At 28.2% G+C, this 21107-nt stretch overlaps 1 protein-coding gene across 1 annotated transcript in view; it reads left to right on the top strand.

The window, feature by feature from the left end:
- LOC143036152 (uncharacterized) overlaps positions 1 to 21107 on the top strand; it is a 67168-nt gene that overhangs the window by 13726 nt on the left and 32335 nt on the right. Inside the window, exons 2-3 of the mRNA XM_076203400.1 lie at positions 15224 to 16127; positions 16371 to 16590. Of these exons, the coding sequence (XP_076059515.1) occupies positions 15224 to 16127; positions 16371 to 16590 (1124 nt within the window). The remainder of the gene's footprint in view (positions 1 to 15223; positions 16128 to 16370; positions 16591 to 21107) is intronic.

Here is a 21107-nt window from a genome sequence, read left to right on the forward strand (position 1 = left end):
CTTGTCATTAATAGCACTTGTTAGAATTGTCTTTAATACCATAATCATTATTAGTGTACATTAATTTTTTTATTAGTTGTCCCTAAAAAGTGTCAATAACCGTATATTTTTAACTTGTCATTACTAGAACATATTAAAGTTATCATTGATAATTCCTTTTTAAATTGTCATTATTAGTATAATTAAAATATTAATTAGTAGTCATTATTATTGTATTCTTAACCTGCTATTGTTATTTATTATTCAAAAACTCTAAAATTTTCTTTATTGGTATAAAATAAAGTTTTTGAATATGACATTATGACACATTGAATATCAAGTATATTCTAACCTTTCATTAACAGTACTTGTTAAAGATATTGCTAAGAGAATCTTCTAATCTTGTCAATATCAATATACATTAAAGTTATTATTACTATTATATTTTAATCTTGACAATAGTACAACACTATAAAGTTATTAAAAGTACCGATTATTACCACATTCTAAATTTGTCATTATTTGTGCATATAAAATTTATCATTAATCGCACACTTCTTATTATTAGTATATTCTAAATTTGTTATTATTAGTAAACATCGAAGTTTACCTTCTTAACTTATTATATTACCTTCTAAACTTGTCATCATTAGTATATTCTAAACATGTCATTATTAGTATATTCTAATAATTCTTAGTATATTCTAAACTCGTCATTATTAGTTATCATTAATAGTATCTTCTAAACCTGTCATTATTAGAATATTCTAAATTTGTCATAATTAGTACACATCAAAGATATCATTAATAGTACCTTTTAAAACTGTCATCATCAGACTGTTCTATACTTTTCATTATTAGTACACATTAAAGTTATCATTAATAGTACTCTAGACTTCTCATTATGAAGATGTCAATATTGGTATATTCTAAATATGTCTTTATTGGTATATCTAAACTTGTCATTATTAGTATGTTCTAAACTTGTCATTAATAGTTCATATTAAATTTATCATTAATAGGATATTATCATTAGTATATTCTAAGCCTGGCAATGTTAGTATTTATCAAAGTTGTCCTTGTCATTATTATTATAGTTTAAATTAGTATATTCTAAACATTCTAAACTTGACATTATTAGTATTTTCTAAACTTATCATTATTTAAAATTAAAGACATTAATAGTACCTTCGAAACTTATCATTAACAGAACCCTTTAAATTTGTAATTATTAGTATATTCTAAACTCGTCATTATTAGTTATCATTAATAGTATCTTCTAAACCTGTCATTATTGGAATATTCTAAACTTGTCATTATTAGTACCCATCAAAGATATCATTAATAGTACCTTTTAAACTTGTCATCATTAGAATGTTCTATACTTTTCATCATTAGTACACATTAAAGTTATCATTAATAGTACTTTCCAAATTTCTAATTATACGTATATTCTAAACATGTCTACATTGGAATATTCTAAACTTGTCATTATTAGTATGTTTATACTTGTCATTAATAAATTGTTCATATTAAATTTATCATTATTAGTATATTCTAAACTTGGCAATATTAGTATATGTTAAAGTTGTCATTAAACCTTGTCATTATTATCATAGATTCTAAAGATGTCGTTATTGGTATATTCAAAACTCGTCATTATTAGTAAACTTATTACTAATAGTATCTTCTAATCTTTTCATTATCACTATATTCCAAGTTTGACATCATTAGTACACATTAAATCTATCATTAATAGTACATACTAATCTTGGTTTTATTAGTATTTTTTAAACCTGATAATTTTAGTGTGTTCTAAACATATTATCAGTGAAAATTAGTCACCAATAGTACCTTCTACACTAATCATTAACAGTACCCTTTTAACTTGCAATTATTAGTATATTCTAAACTTGTCAAGTTATCATTGTCGTTAAAAACTTGTCACTACTAAGATATATTCTAAACTTGTTTTTATTAGTACACATTAAAGTTATCATTAACAATACCTTCTAAATTTGTCATAATAAGAATATTAAATCTGTCCCTATTAGGATATTCTATGGTTGTCATTATTAGTACAAATTAAATTTATAATGAATACCTTCTAAACTTCTAATTATTTGTATGTTTTTAGCTGTCATATTCAAAATTATTCAATATTTGTACATATCAAAGCTATTTAATAGAACCTTCTAAAATTGTCATTATCAAAACATGTTAAAGTTATTATATATATCATTTTGTAAAATCTTAATTATTTGTACTAATAATTAAGATTTTACAAAATGATATATATAATAACTTTAACATGTTTTGATAATGACAATTTTAGAAGGTTCTATTAAATAGCTTTGATATGTACAAATATTGAATAATTTTGAATATGACAGCTAAAAACATACAAATAATTAGAAGTTTAGAAGGTATTCATTATAAATTTAATATGTACTAATAATGACAACATCAGTCTTTAGGAACAAGTACACATTATATTTATCACTAATAATACTATCGACAATATTCATTATTAGTATATTCTAAACTTCTCATATTAAAGTTATCATCAATAGTTCCGATTGAGCATGTTATTCTTTGTATATTCTAAACTTGTTACTATTAGTCCATATTAAAATTTTTCATAAACATGTAACTTGTCATATTCTAAACTTTCATCATTATTTTACATTAAAATTATCATTAATAGTGCCTTCTAAAAGTTGTTATTAAGGTACCTTCTGAATTTGTATATTACAAAAACTTACTTTATTTGTATATTACAAAAATGCTATTTTTAGTGTATTCTAAACTTATTATTATCACCTTATTATCAACTTATTATTAGCACCTTCTAAAATCGTCGTTATTATTATATTAAATTTGTCTTTATCAGTATATTTTAAACTTATCTTCTAAAGTTTTCTTCTAAACATGCCATTTTTATATATTCTAAACTTTTCAACATTAGTACACATTAATTCATTTTTACTGTACCTTTCAAACTTGTGATTATTAGTATATTGAAATCTTGACAGTATTAGTACACCTTGAAGTTATCATTAATAGTAGTTTCTTAACTTTTTATTAGTATATTCTAAACTTGTCATCATTTGCCATTTGCCATATAAGTTATCATTAATAGTATCTTCTAAATATCTAATATTTAGTATAATTTAAACTTCTCATTATTGGTGTTTTCTAAATTTGCCATTATTGGATTACATTAAATTAATAGTACTTTCTGAACTTGTCATTATTACTGTATTTTAAACTTGTTATTGTTAGTACACATTAATAGTACCTTATAAACTTGTCTTGCACATTAAAGTTATCATTAATATTATCTTTCTAAATTTGTCATTTTAGTACACATTCAATTTATCACTAGTACCCTTAGATATCTTTATCACTTAGTTATCATTAACACATTTCTAAGTTATCATTAAAAGCTTCTCTTTATTAGTACACGTTAAAGTTATCATTAATAGTATATTATAAATGTCATCAGTGCAAATTAAAGATATCATTAATATTTTCTAGTGATGTCAATATTCATATATTTCAAGCTTGTCGTTATTAGTACCTTGTATAGCCCAAACATAAATCATTAGAAGACAAATTTTCATTTATAGTACATTTTACTTTGTCATTATTAGTATGTTCTAAACTTTTCATTATTAGTACAAATTAAAGTTATAATATATAGTACCTTCTAAAGTTGTCATTATTAGTAATTAAACTTGTCATGATTAATATATACTAAACATGTACAGAGTGAAGTTATAAATATTATCGTCTAATAGTTTAGAATAAATTATTCTAAATTTGTCATTTCTTAGTATATTCTAAACTCACTAATATTAGTACACATTAAGTTTATCATTAATAATACCTTCTAACATTGTAATTCTCAGTGTATTCTAAACTTGCCATTACAAGTATATTCTAAACCTGACATTATTAGCATATTCTAAATTTTTCATTATTAGTATATTCTACACTTGTCATTATTAGCTTGTCAATATTTGCACAAACAATATTTTCTAAAGTTGCCATTGTTCTTATATTCGAAACATATCAGTAAATACCAAACATATCTTCTTTGGTATTCTAAACTTGTCATTTATCATTATTTAAAAGTTGTCATTATTAGTATGTTCTAAAATTGTGAGTATTAGCACATGTTAAAGTTATCATTATTACTGGCTTCTGAATATGACATTGTTAGTTTTTTTTTTCAAAACTAATTATTAGTACGTATTATAGTTAGCATTAATAGCAACTTCTAATTATGCTATTAATAATATTTACTAAACTTTGCATTATTAATATAATTCAAACGTGTCATTATTGCTACACATTAACATCATCATTAATATAACCTTTTAAACCTTAGATTGTTATATGTACTAATAGTCACATGTTTACAACAAGTGACTATTAGTACATATTAAAGTTATCATTAATAGTACCATTATTAGTATATACCAAACATTAATTATTAGAAGATATTAAAGTTTTTATTTATAATACATTCTAAGTTTGTCATTATTAGTACGTTCTAAACTTGTCATTATTAGTACAAATTATAGTTATCATATACCTTCTAAAATTGTCATTTTTAGTAATTTCTAAAATTGCCATTATCAATATATTCTAAATCTTTACACATTAAAATTATCATAGATATTATCTTCTAAGCTTATAGTATACTCTAATTATGTCATTATTTTAAACTTGTGATTCTTAGTATATTCTAAGCTCGTTATTATTGGTACATACTAAATTTTTCATTAATAATACCTTCTAAATTAATATATTCTAAACTTGTCATTACATGTATATTCTAAACCTGACATTATTAGCATATTCTAAATTTGTCATTATTGGTATATTCAACACTTGTCATTATTAGTACCCATTAAATCTTGTCATTATTAGTTCACATTAGTTATAACTAACAATACTTTCTTAAGTTGCCATTTTCGTAAATTCGAAAAATCATTATTAATAAATACTAAACATATCTTCTTTGGTATTCTAAACATTGAAGTTATCATTACTAGGACCTTGTATCCTTACTATTATTAGTATATTCTAAACTTGGTAATAATAATATATTCCGAGTTGATCATTATCCTAAACTTGTCATTATTAGTATATTCTAAACTTTTGAGTATTAGTACATGTTAAAGTTATCATTAGTGTCTTCTAAACATGTCATTGCTAGTATATTCAAAACTAATTATTAGTAAGTATTATAGTTATCTTTAATAGCAAGTTCTACTATGCTATTATTAGTATTTTCTAAACTTTGCATTATAATATATTTCAAACGTCTCATTATTACTACACATTAACGTTATTATCAATGTAACCTTCTAAACATGTCATTATTAAAATATTGTAAACCTGTGAATATTAGTACAATCAATAGTGCCTTTAAAATTTTCATTATAATTTTGTCATTGTTCGGATATTCAACTTTCATAAATAGTATATTCTAAACTTATTATTATTAGTATATTCTAAACTTATTATTATTAGTATATTCTAAAATCATCATTATTATATTCAACTTTCATTAATAGTATATTCTAAACTTATCATTATTAGTATATTCTAAAATCATCGTTATTATATTCTAAACTTGTGATTATTAGTACACCTTAAACTTATCATTAAACCTTGTAAACCTTGTAAACTTATATGCTAAACTTGTCATCATTAGTACAAAATAAAGTTATCATTAATAGAACCTTTAAACTTATTGTTATTAGTATAATACACACTTGTCATTATTTCTACACATTAAAGTTATCTTTAACAGTATCTTTTAAACTTGTCAATCTCAATTTGTCATTATTGGTATATTCAACACTTGACATTATTAGTACCTATTAAAGCTTGTCAATTTTATGTTCTAAACCCTCATTATTAGTACATGCTAAACATATCTTCTTCGGTATTCTAAACTTTATTCGTATACAAAGTTATCATTACTAGGACCTTGTATCCTTATCATTATCAGTATATTCTAAACTTGGTAATAATGATATGTTCCGAGTTTATAATTATTCTAAATTTGTCATTATTAGTATATTCTAAACTTCTGAGTATTAGTACATATTAAAGTTATCATTAGTAGTGTCTTCTAAACATGTCATTGTTGGTATATTCAAAACTAATTATTAGTACGGATTATAGTTATCCTTAATAGCAAATTTTACTCTGCTATTATTAGTATTATAAATTATATTATATTTTTATATATATAATTATATTTATATTTTATAATTATATTATTGGCATTATTGATACATTTCAAACGTGTCATTATTTCTACACATTAACGTTATCATTAATGTAACCTTCTAAACATGTCATTACTAAAATAATTTAAACCTGTGATTATTAGTGCACATTAGCTATTATGATGTGATTATAAAAGTTAATCATATAAAAGTTATCATTCGTTTTATCTTCCATACATGCCATTATTAGTATATTCTAATTTTGTTATTATTAGGACTCATTAAAGTTAAAGTTAATATGTGCTAATGTGGTAATAATGACAAGTTTAGAATACACTAGAAAAAACATTTTTGTAATATAAGGTATATATAAGTTCAGAAGGTACCTTAATGACAACTTTTAGAAGGTAATGTTAATGATAACTTTAATGTGTACTAATATAAACAAAGTACTATTTACTAATAAGGGTAAGTTTAGAAGGTACTATAATTGATAACGTTAACTTGTACTAATAACGACAAGCTTAGAATATGCTAATAATTCCAAGTTTAGAAGGTACTATTAAGGATAACTTTAATGTCTATCAATAGTGATAAGTTGAGTATATACTATTAATGAGAAGTTTAGAATATACTAATAATGACAAGTTTGGAAAGCACTATTAAAGATAAATCTATGTGAAATGATAATGAAAAATTTAGAATATGACAAGTTTACATGTTAATGAACAATTAAATTTATAATAAAATGGGAAATTTAGTAAAAAAAAAACGTATAGCGTTTAGCAGGTACTATTAGTAAAATCTTTAATGTTAATGCGTACTTCTAATGATAACTTTAATATGCACTAATAGTAACAAGTTAAGAACTAAGAATAACATGTTCATTCGGAACTATTGATGATAACTTTGATATGAGAAGTTTAAAATATATTAGTAATGAATATTGTCGATAGTACTATTAATGATATATACAATGTGTAACTATAATCAAAATCTTAGAAAATTATATATATAATAACTTTAATATGTTTTAATAATGAAAAATTTAGATATTTTAGATATCTAATAGAATTTTAAATATCTTTGAATAATTTGATTTGTACTAATAATGAACATTTTTAGAATATACTAACAATGACAACTATTGAATTTCATCATAATGTGTATTAATAGGGACAAATTTATAATATTCTAATTATGACAAGTTTAGAAGGTATTATTAAATAAATTTAATGTTTAGAATATACTAATAATGACAATTTTAGAAGGTACTATTGCATGATAGCTTTAATGTGCTCTAACAATGACAAATTAAGAATATGCTAGTAATGACAATTTTGTAATATACAAATAATATCAAGTTTAGAATGTATTATTAATAATAGCTTTAATGTGACAAGTTTACAATATACTTATAATAATAGGCACAGTTAATGATAACCTTTATGACTAGAATATAACAACAATGAATTTAATGTGTACTAATAATAAAAAATATATATACTAATAATGGCAAGTTTGTAATATACTAATAATGACTAGTTTAAAAGATATATTAATAATGCATTTAACTTTGACAAGTTTAGAAGGTATTATTAATAATAACTTTAATGTGTACTAATAATCAGAAGTTTACAATATACTAATAAAAAGAGGTTTAGAAGGAACAGGTATGTGTACAAATAATGGAAAGATTAGAATATACCAATAATTACAAGTTTAAAAGGTACTCTTCAAGATAACTTTAATTTGTACTAATAATAAACAAGTAAAATAATAAGGACAAGTTTAGAATGCACTCTAATAAATTCAATAAAAAGTTTAGAATGTGGCAATGATAAGTTTAGAAGGTACTATTAAGATCTCTAATAGTGAAAAGTTTAGAATATAGTAATAATGAGAAGTTTAGAAGGTACTATCATTGACAAGTTTAGAATGTACTTATAATGAAAAGTTTTGAAAATATTATCAATGATAACGTTAATGTTATACTAATAAATACAAACAAATACAAAAACTACAAAATACAAAAAATATAAAGAATACAAACATGCAGAAAATACAAAAGAAATACAAATACAAATACAAATTTATAAGCTATTAATAATATCTTTAATGTGTTCTGAAAATGAAAAGTTTAGAATATACCAATAATAAAATTAGAATAAACTAATAATGACAATTTTAGAATGACATATAGTATACTAATATTAAGTTTAGGATATACAAATAAAGGCCGGGTAGGTACTATTAATGATAACTTTAATGAGATGTTTACAATATACTAAAAAGGACAATTTTATATGAACTATTAATGATAACCTTAAAGTTTAATGACAAGTTTAGAATATACTCGTAATGACAAGTTTAGAAAGTACTATTAATTATAACTTTAGAGTGTACTAATACTGAAAAGTTTATAATATACAAATAATAAAAAGTTTAGAATAAAAAATAATGACAAGTTTAGAAGAAACTAATATTGACATCTTTAAAATATAGCAATAATGATATGTTTAAAAGATCCTATTAAATGATATCTTTAATGTGTACTAATAATGGCACGTAATACTAAGAAGTTTAGAAGATACTGTTAAGTTTAGAATATACTAATAATAACAAGTTGAGATGTTACTATAATTGCTAACTATAATACGTACTAATAATGACAAGTTTATAATTTAGAATATACTAATAATGATAAGTTTAGATGGTACTAATAATGATAATGAACTAATAATATAAAAATAAAAATTAGAAGGTACTATAAGTAGTAATAATGAAAAAATAGAATATACTCACACGGACAAGATTAGAAGGTATTTTTAAAGATAACATTAATGTGTACTAAATAAGATTTTTAGAATATACAAATAATGAAGAGTGTGAAAATACGATTAGTATCTTTAATGTGTACTAACAATGAGATATATAGAATATACTTATAACGACAGGTTGAAAAGGAACTATTAATGATAACTTTAATGTGTACTATAAAAACAAGTTTAGAATATATTTCAGTAGTGGCAACTTTTTAACGATAATGATAACTTTAATGAGTAATAATATTGACAAGTTTAGAATATGATTAGTGTAGAAGGTACTATTATGACTTTAATTTTCACTAATAATAAGTTTAGAACACACTAATAATGCCAGGTTTAGAAAATACTAATAAAACAAGATTAGTAAGTACTATTAATGATAGATTTAATGTGTACTAATAATGTCAAACTGGGAATATACTGTAGTAATAATGATGTAATCTTTAGAATATACTAGTTTAAACTATAATAATAATGATAACTCATAAACTAGTATTGCCAAGTTTAGAATATACTAATAATGATAAGTTAATATGAACTATTAATGACAAGTTTAGAACATTCTAATAATGACAATTTTAGAATATTCCAATGTAGACATATTTAGAATATACATATAATGAGAAATTTGGAAAGTACTATTAATGATAACTTTAATGTGTACTAATAATAAAAAGTATAGAACATTCTAATGATGACAAGTTTAAATGGTACTATTAATGATATCTTTGATAGGTACTGATAATGACAAGTTAAGAATATTCCGATAATGACAAGTTTAGAAGATACTATTAATGATAACTTATAATGACGAGTTTAGAATATAGTAATAATCAAACATTTAAAGGGTACTGTTAATGATAAGTTTCGAAGGTACTATTAATGACTTTAATTTTTACTTTAATGTTTAGAATATACTAGTTTAAACGATAATACTTTAATGTTTAGAATATACTAGTTTAAACGATAATAATAATGACAAGGTTTAATGACAACTCTAACATATACTAATACTGCCAAGTTTAGAATATACTAATAATGATAAGTTTAGAACGTCCTAATAATGATAAATTTAATATGAAGTATTAATGACAAGTTTAGAGATGACAAGTTTAGAATATACCAATGAAGACATGTTAGGATATACATGTTTAGAATATACTGAAGTTTAGAAAGTACTATTAATTATAACTTTAATGTGTACTAATAATGAAAAGTATAAAACATTCTAATGATGACAAGTTTAAAGGATACTATTAATGATATCTTTGATGTGTACTTATAATGACAAGTTTAGCATTCTAATAATGACAGGTTTAGAAGATGCTACTAAAATAACTAATAATGACGAGCGTGAAAGGGGTTCGCCCTGGTCCTTACCTCACACCACTGGTGGGCTGGTCCTTGAGTAATGCAAGAATTCGGATCGCCGTAATAAGTGATCTTCCTTCCCTCGGGAATCAGTTCGATTCCAGGTTTCAAGGATTTTATAGTCTCTGTGGTGTAGTGGTCTAGGGCGCCGTACAGGTAATTTACGGATAGCCGAGTACAGCGGGTTCGAGCCCCGCATGCAACTGTCATGAAAATTATCGGTAATAATGACGAGTTTAGAATATACTAAGAATTATTAGAATGTACTAATAATGACATGTTTAGGATTTTATAGTCTCTGTGGTGTAGTGGTCTAAGGCGCCGTACAGGTAATTTACGGATAGCCGAGTACAGCGGGTTCGAGTCCCGCATGCAACTGTCATGAAAATTATCGGTAATAATGACGAGTTTAGAATATACTAAGAATTATTAGAATGTACTAATAATGACATGTTTAGAATATACTAATGATGACAAGTTTAGAAGGTAACATTTATGATAACTTCAATGTTTACTAATAATAACAAATTTAGAATATACTAATAATAAGTGTGCGATTAATTATACATTTTATTTGCACAAATAATGACAAATTTAGAATGTGGTAATAATCGGTACTTTTAATAACTTGTAAGGGGGAAAAAGCCTTGGTATATGTATGTAATAATGTCAAGATTAAAATATAATAGTAATAATAAATTTAATGTATATTGAGTCTCTTAGCAACCTTTAACATGTATTATTAAAGAAACTTTAGAATACACTACGAATTACAAGTTTAATGTGTCATAATGTCATATTTAAAAGGTACAATTAACTGAAACTAATAATGACAAGTTGACAAGGAATTATCAATGATAACTTTAATATGTAATGACAAGTTTAGAATATACGATTAATGACATTTTTTAGGTACCACTAATAAAAACTTTAATGTGTACTAATAATGACAAATTAAGATTATGGTATTAATGATAATTTCAATGAGTGCTTTTAATGGCAAGTTTAGGATATACCAATTAGAACGAGTTCAGAAGATTCTTTTAATAATAACTGAAATATGTACTATGAGTGACAACTTTACAATATACAAGGTTATACAAGTTTGGAAGCTAAGTAGTGAAAAGTTTTTAACGATAAAGATAACTTTAATGTGTATTGACAAGTTTAAAATATACTAATAATTATAAGTTATAAGGGTACTGTTAATTATTATTGTAGAAGGTACTATTATGACTTTAATTTTCACTAATAATAAGTTTAGAACACACTAATAATGCCAGGTTTAGAAAATACTAATAAAACAAGATTAGTAGGTACTATTAATGATAGATTTAATGTGTACTAATAATGTCAAACAAGGAATATAGTGATAATGAAAAGATTAGAAGATACTATTAATGATAAGTTTACTAATAATGACGAGTTTTGAATATACTAATAACGACATCTTTAGAATATACTAGTTTAAACTATAATAATAATGACAACTCATAAACTAATATTACCAAGTTACTAAGTATAGAACATACTAATAATGACAAGTAATAATAATGATAATTATAGAACCTACCAATAATGATCAGATTAAAGATACTATTAATGATACCTTTAATGTATACTACTAATGACAAGTTTAGAATATACTAATAATGAAATTTTAGAATATTCTATTAATGATAACTTTAAAGTGTACCAATAGTGATAAGCTTAGATAATCAGTACTATTAATGATAACTCTATGTACTCATAATCACATGTTTAGAATATACTAATAAGGACAAGTTTAGAAGGCACTGTTAATGACTTTAATATGCACTAATAATGGCAATTTTAGAGGATACTGATAATAACAAATATTAGAAAATATTATGAAAGTTGAGAATATACTATTATGGGAAAGTTGATAAAATACAAGTTTAGAAAGTAGTATTAATGGTAAGTTTAATGTATAGTAATAATGATATGTTAAGAACTTATAATGTCAAGTTTAGAACATACTAATAATGACAAGTTTACAAAATACTGTTAATGATAACTTTAATGTGCACTAATAATGCAATTGTAGAGGATACTGATAATCAAAAATATTAGAAGGTAATATCAATGATAACTATAATATGTACTAATAATGACAAATTTGGAAGATGCTACAAATCATGTGTATTAATACTAACAAGTTTAGAATATAATGATAATGACAAGTTTAGAATAATGACAACTTTAGAATATACTAATATTGCCATGTTTAGAATATGTTTAATAAGCACTAAGAATGAAAAGTTTAGAACATGCCAATGAAGACATATTTAGAATATTCATTACACATTTAAGTTATCATTAATAGGATCTTTTAAACTGATCATTATTGCTATATTTTAAACATGTCAATATTAGATTATTCTAAACTTGTTTCAGTATTAGTACATTCTAATGTTATCACTAATAGTACTTTTTAAACTTGTCATTATAAATAGTTCCGTTTAAAACTGTCATTTTCAGTATATTCTAAGCATCTCATTGAAATTGTCATTAATGGTACCTACCCGGCCTTTATTTGTATATTCTAAACTTATTATTAGTATATCATTATTAGTTCACTTTAAGGTTACTATTACTAGTACACAATAAAGTTATCATTAAAAATACATTCTAAAATTGTCATTATTAACTTATTCTAAACTTCTCATTATCACATTAAATTTATTATTATTAGATTCCAAATTTGTATCTATTAGCACACATTAACGTTATAATTAAGAATATCTTCCAAACTTTTCATTATTAGTGCATTATGAAATTGTCAATAACCTTCTAAGCTTCTCATTATTACTATATTCTAAACTTGTCACACACTAAAGTTATCATTAATAGCACCTTCTATAATTATAACAAGTATAGAAGTATATTCTAAGCTTTTTATTGTTAGTATTTTTATCATTAGTATTTTACTATTCGTATATATTGAACTTGTCATTTATCTTCTAAACTTGTCTTTATTGTAAACTTGCTTATTATTAGTACAAATTAAAGTTATCTTGAACAGTACCTTCTAAACTTTTAATTATTGGTATATTCTAATCTTTCCATTATTAGGTTATTACAAACTTGCCATTTTTAGTATATTTAATTTTTTTGACGATTAGCAGATATTAAAGTCATTATTGGTATATTCTAGTCTTTAAAAGTTGTCATCAACTGCATCTTGCATTATACGTATATTGTAAACTTGTCATTATTAATAATACCTACTAAACTTGACATCATTTGTATATTACAAATTTGCCATTATTAACATATTCTAAATTTGTCACTTGTGCACATTAAATTTATCATGCAATACTACCTTCTAAACTTGTCATTATTAGTATATTCTAATCTTGTTATTACTAGTACACATTAAAGTTATCATTAACAATACCTGACATCATTTGTATATTACAAACTTGCCATTAAATTTATCATGCAATATTTCCTTCTAAACTTGTTATTATTAGTATATTCTAAACTTGTTATTACTAGTACATAATTAGAATATTATAAATCTGTCCTTATTAGGATATCTATAGTTGTCATTATTAGTACAAATTAAATTTATAATGAATACCTTCTAAACTTCTAATTATTTGTATGTTTTTGCTGTCATATTCTAAATTATTCAATATTTGTACATATCAAAGCTATTTAATAGAACTTTCTAAAATTGTCATTATCAAAACATGTTAAAGTTAATAGTACTATCGTTAATAGTACTATCGACAATATTCATTATTAGTATATTCTAAACTTCTCATATAAAATTTATCATCAATAGTTCCGATTGAGCATGTTATTCTTAGTATCTAAACTTGTTACTATTCGTGCATATTAAAGTTATCATTAAAAGTATATTCTAAACTTGTATTTTTTCATTATTAGTATTCATTAAAGTAATTATTAGTACACATTAGAGATTTTACCAATAGGACCTGCTAAACACTATACTTTTTTTTCTAAACTTTCCATTTTTATCGTAAATTAAAATTTTCATTAACATGTAAACTTGCCATATTGTAAACTTTTCATCATCATTTCACATTAAAGTTATCATTAATAATACCTTCTAAAAGTTGTTATTAAGGTACCTTCTGAACTTGTATATTACAAAAATTTACTTTACTTGTATATTTACACAAATGCTATTTTTAGTGTATTCTAAACTTGTCATTATTATCACATCAATTTGTCTTTATCAGTTTATTGTAAACTTATCTGCTAAAGTTTTCTTCTAAACATGCCATTTTTATATATTCTAAACTTTTCAACATTAGTACACATTAATTCATTTACTGTACCTTTCAAACTTGTGATTATTAGTATATTAAAATCTTAAATCTTGAAGTTATCATTAATAGTAGTTTCTTAACTTTTTATTAGTATATTCTAAACTTGTCATCATTTGCCATTTGCCATATAAGTTATCATTAATAGGATCTTCTAAATCTTCTAATTTTTAGTATAATTTAAATTTCTCATTTTGGTGTTTTCTAAATTTGTCATTATCGGCTGAGAAGAAACCTGCACAGCGAAGCTATAGCGGTAATCCCCTACCACACTCCTGGCCAAATGGCCACTTCCGGAAGGGAGTGTGTGGTTGGACATTCCGCATAAATCATCGGAAATTTAAAATTCCCGGCTCTGTGCAGGTGGCGCAAGCGTCTACAACCCCACCTCCCCCTCCCTATCCCCTCCCTTCTTACTCGGCTGCACGGATTGAGCCGTCACTTCAAATCATAACGCACCCCTCTCCAGAGCAACCTCCTATTGAACCTACGGCTCTAGCCCCCCCTCCCACTCTCCCTCCTGGTCCTTCCCTCCGCCCCTCCGTGCCGGCGACAGGTATAGGACTAGAAGGCCCCTCTCAGGAGGAACCCCCCAATCAGACGTCCGTCGGGTTGGACGGGGTGGAGGACCACTACAGTTCTTCTTTACCTTATCCTCCTACCATGACGGACTCTTTTGAGTTCCGCCCCTTCTCATGGTGTGACCTTCCCCGGTCCTGGGAGTACTCGTTTGGAGAAGGCCACAAGCTAGTGGCCTGGTCTCCCGACTACTCGCTACCGGAGGGCTGGAGGAGGAGAGATGACGTTATCCTAAAGTGGGCCAACGACGAGGAGGGGGCTAAGGTTCTATATAAGATTCGACCCCTCTCCGCCCCGGCCTCCACGCCCTCCAGGATTTCCACCTCTAACACTCTGGACGCATTAGGTGCTCTCCTGGAGAACCCTCGTTTAAACCCTGATGGGCATATGTTTGTCGACAGGTCGGGGGACTCGCCGGCGGTAGCACTCTCCCCAAACGCCTGGTTCCCGCAGGAGAAAGGGGAGAAGGCCTTAGACATCCCTGCTCTCTTCGAGCGGGCCCAAGACCAACCCAAGACGGTTCCTCCTCGACGGCATATCCCTTCATCATTCCCCGTCGTCCTGCCACCACCCTTCGCGCCGGAGGGCCTGCGCGATTGCTTATGGCACTCGGGCAGGGACCCCGCCCTCCCCCATCAACTTAGTGAACCGGAGGCTAAGTTGCTGACGACGGAGGCCTCGACCAGACAAGACCTTGCCTCTACCATCTCGACCGTCACGGCAATCGCGATGATGAGGAACTGGCTGACGACGCTCGCCACGAGCTTTGAGGACTTCCCGCGGGAAGAATTGAGGTGAGTGGGATATTTCAATCTATACAGAGGGTCCAGACCTGTCCTGGCGAGAGACGCTCAGGTAGCGTCTTCACCCAGGACGGAGCCTCTTGACTAGCGCCCGAGGACGAGGTCGTTCGGAAACGACCTCGGCCTCGCATATGTTATACGTTCTACAATTGAGCGATGTGACTTTATTACACCCTCCGGGGATCGGGATCCTTCTCGCCCTACTAATTTGATTCGCGTGTTTTCTGTATGCAGACACACCCTGGCGGCACTCTCTACCGTGGCAGAGGGTACAGCCAACATGGCGTCATCAGCCCTACCCCCAGCAGCGAGGGCCTTCACCGCGGCTCGTTTGGCAGCTCGTCAGTCTGCAACGCGGTCGGCCCCGGAGATAGCTCGCCGGGGCGTGGTGAGAGCAGCTCCCCTTTCCCGTGGTCTGTTCGACCAGGAAGCGACAGCCCGCGTCTTCGCTACGGTCCCGACCGTCATCCAGATCCAACAACCCTCCCAACCTTCGGAGACACGCGATAGTGACCATCTCCGCTAGCACAGTTCTGGACTTCCTGTCTTGGCTAGCTGACACCACCAACAGGGCACCGGCGACGATCTCGGCTCACTCCGCAGCCCTCGCTGATCCACTCTGCTTCGGCATGAACATCAGAGTGCCACAAAGGGAGCGAAACCTTCTAATGAAGGGGATCCGCGCCTCGAGAGAGCCGAGACGTCAGCCGGTCCTAGCCTGGTCCTTGCATCGTGTTCTGCAGTACCTGACGTTCGAAGGGACCATCATGGAGGGGGAACACTTCCTTCAACGTGCCGTCTTTCTGCTCGCCCTGGCTACGGGTTATAGGGCGTCACAGCTGGCGGCGATCACCCGCCACCAGTCCTTCTCCAACCTGGAGGAGGACTGCTCTGCCCTAACTCTCGCTCCATCACCTACATTCCTAGCCAAGAATGAGCAGGCGGACGACATGATTGGCCCTATCAGAATACCATCCTTCCTGGAGGAAGGAAACCCACACCCGCTGTGCCCGGTCCGTGCGTTTAAAGACTACGTGGAACGCACGGAAGGGGTGTCCGAGGATCATCTCTTCTACAATTCGAAATCTCGGAACCCCCTAACCCCGAGGTCCCTGGCGCGTCTACTTTGCCGCATTATAGAGAAGGCCGACCCGGGCCATGCCCCCCACGCCCACAACATCAGAGGCCTCGCGGCATCGCTGGCATTTCTCCGCACCCACTCTGTGGAACGGGTGCAGGACCTCGGGGGCTGGGCATCAGCAACTTCCTTCAAGACACGGTATCTCTACCACTCGATCACCCCTGTCCCATGTGTCGCCATGGGAACGGCTCCACCCCTCTCTTCGCAAAAGAAGGGGGGGGGGGGGCGACCGAGGGGTAGGGGAAGGCCCAGGAACCGCTGAGCAAGATACAATATTCTACATAGAATTTATGCACTATGTAAATTGTACAATATTATTTTTATAAAAAATAAACAAATGAATATATATATATATATATTGATATTGATATCGATATAAGTACTTGATGCTTTTTGTCTCCCCTCTACTGAATGATAAGATGAATAGTCTCCCATACGAGACACACGTAATAACGGCTTGAGCCCTGTCCTCGACTACAATTTGGGCTTCACCTTCTCCTCCCACCTATCCTCGTCTCATGCTTAGCTTCGCTGTGCAGGTTTCTTCTCAGCCGATAATACTTCTTTGTCGCGGCTAGTGCCGCTTAAATTGTTTTTATCGGCTTAAGAAACCTGCACAGATTTAGGGTCCCTCCCTCCTCCCACAGGCGAAGCCTTCATTTCTCATTGAAGTGACGGCTCAATCCGTGCAGCCGAGTAAGAAGGGAGGGGATAGGGAGGGGGAGGTGGGGTTGTAGACGCTTGCGCCACCTGCACAGAGCCGGGAATTTTAAATTTCCGATGATTTATGCGGAATGTCCAACCACACACTCCCTTCCGGAAGTGGCCATTTGGCCAGGAGTGTGGTAGGGGATTACCACTATAGCTTCGCTGTGCAGGCTTCTTAAGCCGATAAAAACAATTTAAGCGGCACTAGCCGCGACAAAGAAGTATTATTGGATTACATTAATTAATAGTACTTTATGAACTTGTCATAATTACTGTATTTTAAACTTGTTATTGTTAGTACACATTAATAGTACCTCATAAACTTGTCTTTATAACTGCACATTAAAGTTATCATTAATATTATCTTTCTAAATTTGTCATTTTAGTACACATTCAATTACACTTGTTATCATTAATACATATTTAAGTTTTCATTAAAAGCTTCTCTTTATTAGTACACGTTAAAGTTATCATTAATAGTATATTATAAATGTCATTATTAGTGCAAATTAAAGATATCATCAATATTTTCTAGTGATGTCAATATTCATATATTTCAAGCTTGTCGTTATTAGTACACGTTAAAATGATCATTAACAGTAACTTGTATATCCCAAACATTAATCATTAGAAGACATGGAAGTTTTCATTTATAGTACATTTTACTGTCATTATTAGTATGTTCTAAACTTTTCATTATTAGTACAAATTAAAGTTATAATATATAGTACCTTCTAAAGTTGTCATGATTAATATATACTAAACATGTATAGAGTGAAGTTATCATAAATAATAATAGTATATTATAGTATTAGTATATTATAGTATAATAGTATATTATAGTATAAATAATAGTATAGTATAAATATAGTATAGTATAGTATAGTATAAATAATAAATAATAATAGTATATTCTAATAATAGTATATTCTAAACATGTCATTATTCTAAATTTGTCATTCTTAGTATATTCTAAACTCGCTATTATTAGTACACATTAAGTTTATCATTAATAATACCTTCTAACTTTGTAGTTATCAGTGTATTCTAAACTTCCCATTACAAGTATATTCTAAACCCGACATTATTTTTCATTATTAGTATATTCTACACTTGTCATTAGTAGCTTGTCAATATTTGTATGCTCTAAACCCTAATTATTAGTACACAAACAATATTTTCTAAAGTTGTCATTGTTCTTATATTCGAACCATATCAGTATTAGTAAATACTAAACATATCTTCTTTGGTATTCTAAACTTGTCATTATTACACATTAAAGTTATCATTATTAGGACCATTATTAGTATATTCTAAACTTCGGAATACTAATATATTCCAAAGTTTATAATTAATTAAAACTTGTCATTAGTATGTTCTAAAATTGTGAGTATTAGCACATGTTAAAGTTATCATTATTACTGGCTTCTTAATATGACATTGTTAGTTTCTTTTCAAAACTAATCGTTATTGGTACGTACTATATTTAGCATTAACATCATTAATATAACCTTTTAAACCTTAGATTGTTATATGTACTAATAGTCACATGTTTACAACATGTGACTATTAGTACATATTAAAGTTATCATTAATAGTGCCATTATTAGTATATACCAAACATTAATTATTAGAAGATATTAAAGTTTTTATTTATAATACATTCTAAGTTTGTCATTATTAGTACGTTGTAAACTTGTCATTATTAGTACAAATTATAGTTATCATATAAAGAACCTTCTAAAATTGTCGTGTTTAGTCATTTCTAAACTTGCCATTATCAATATATTCTAAACTTTTACACATTAAAGTTATCATAGATATTATCTTCTAAGCTTATCATTACTATATTCTAATTATGTCATTATATTAAACTTGTGATTCTAAGCTCGTTATTATTGGTACATACTAAATTATTCATTAATGATACCTTCTAAGTTAGTATATTCTAAACTTGTCATTACATGTATATTCTAAACCTGACATTATTAGCATATTCTAAATTTGTCATTATTGGTACATTCAACACTTGTCATTATTAGCACCCATTAAAGATTGTCATTACAAGTACACATTAGTTATCAATAACAATACTTTCTTAAGTTGCTATTTTCGTAAATTCGAAAAATCATTATTCTAAACATTGAAGTTATCATTACTAGGACCTTGTATCCTTACCATTATTAGTATATTCTAAATTTGGTAATAAGAATATATTCCGAGTTGATCATTATCCTAAACTTGTCATTATTAGTATATTCTAAACTTTTGAGTATTAGTACATAGTAAAGTTATCATTAGTAATGTCTGAACATGTAATTGTTAGTATATTCAAAACTAATTATTAGTACGTATTATAGTTATCTTTAATAGCAAGTTCTACTATGCTATTATTAGTATTTTCTAAACTTTGCATTATAATATATTTCAAACGTATCATTATTACTACACATTAACGTTATTATTAATGTAACCTTCTAAACATGTCATTATTAAAATATTGTAAACCTTGAATATTAGTATACATTAAAGTTATAATCAATAGTGCCTTTAAAATTGTCATTATAATTTTGTCATTGTTCGGATATTCAACTTTTATTAATAGTATATTCTAAACTTATTATTATTAGTATATTCTAAACTTATCATTATTAGTATATTCTAAAATCTTCATTATTATATTCTAAACTTGTGATTATTAGTACACCTTAAACTTATCATTAAACCTTGTAAACTTATATGCTAAACTTGTCATTATTAGTACAAAATAATGTTATCATTAATAGAACCTTCTAAACTTATCGTTATTAGTATAATCCACACTTGTCATTATTTCTACACATTAAAAGTTATCTTTAACAGTATCTTCTAAACTTATCAATCTCAATTTGTCATTATTGGTATATTCAACACTTGACATTATTAGTACCTATTAAAGCTTGTCAATTTTATGTTCTAAACTCTCATTATTAGTACATGCTAAACATATCTTCTTCGGTATTCTAAACTTTATTGGTATACATTAAAGTTATCATTACTAGGACCTTGTATCCTTATCATTATTAGTATATTTTAAACTTGATAATAATAATATATTCCGAGTTTATCATTATTCTAAACTT

Source organism: Oratosquilla oratoria, chromosome 20 (genome assembly GCF_046742065.1).
Source record: "Oratosquilla oratoria isolate Oo_2021 chromosome 20, ASM4674206v1, whole genome shotgun sequence".
In the NCBI taxonomy this organism is placed as follows: Eukaryota; Metazoa; Arthropoda; class Malacostraca; order Stomatopoda; family Squillidae; genus Oratosquilla; species Oratosquilla oratoria.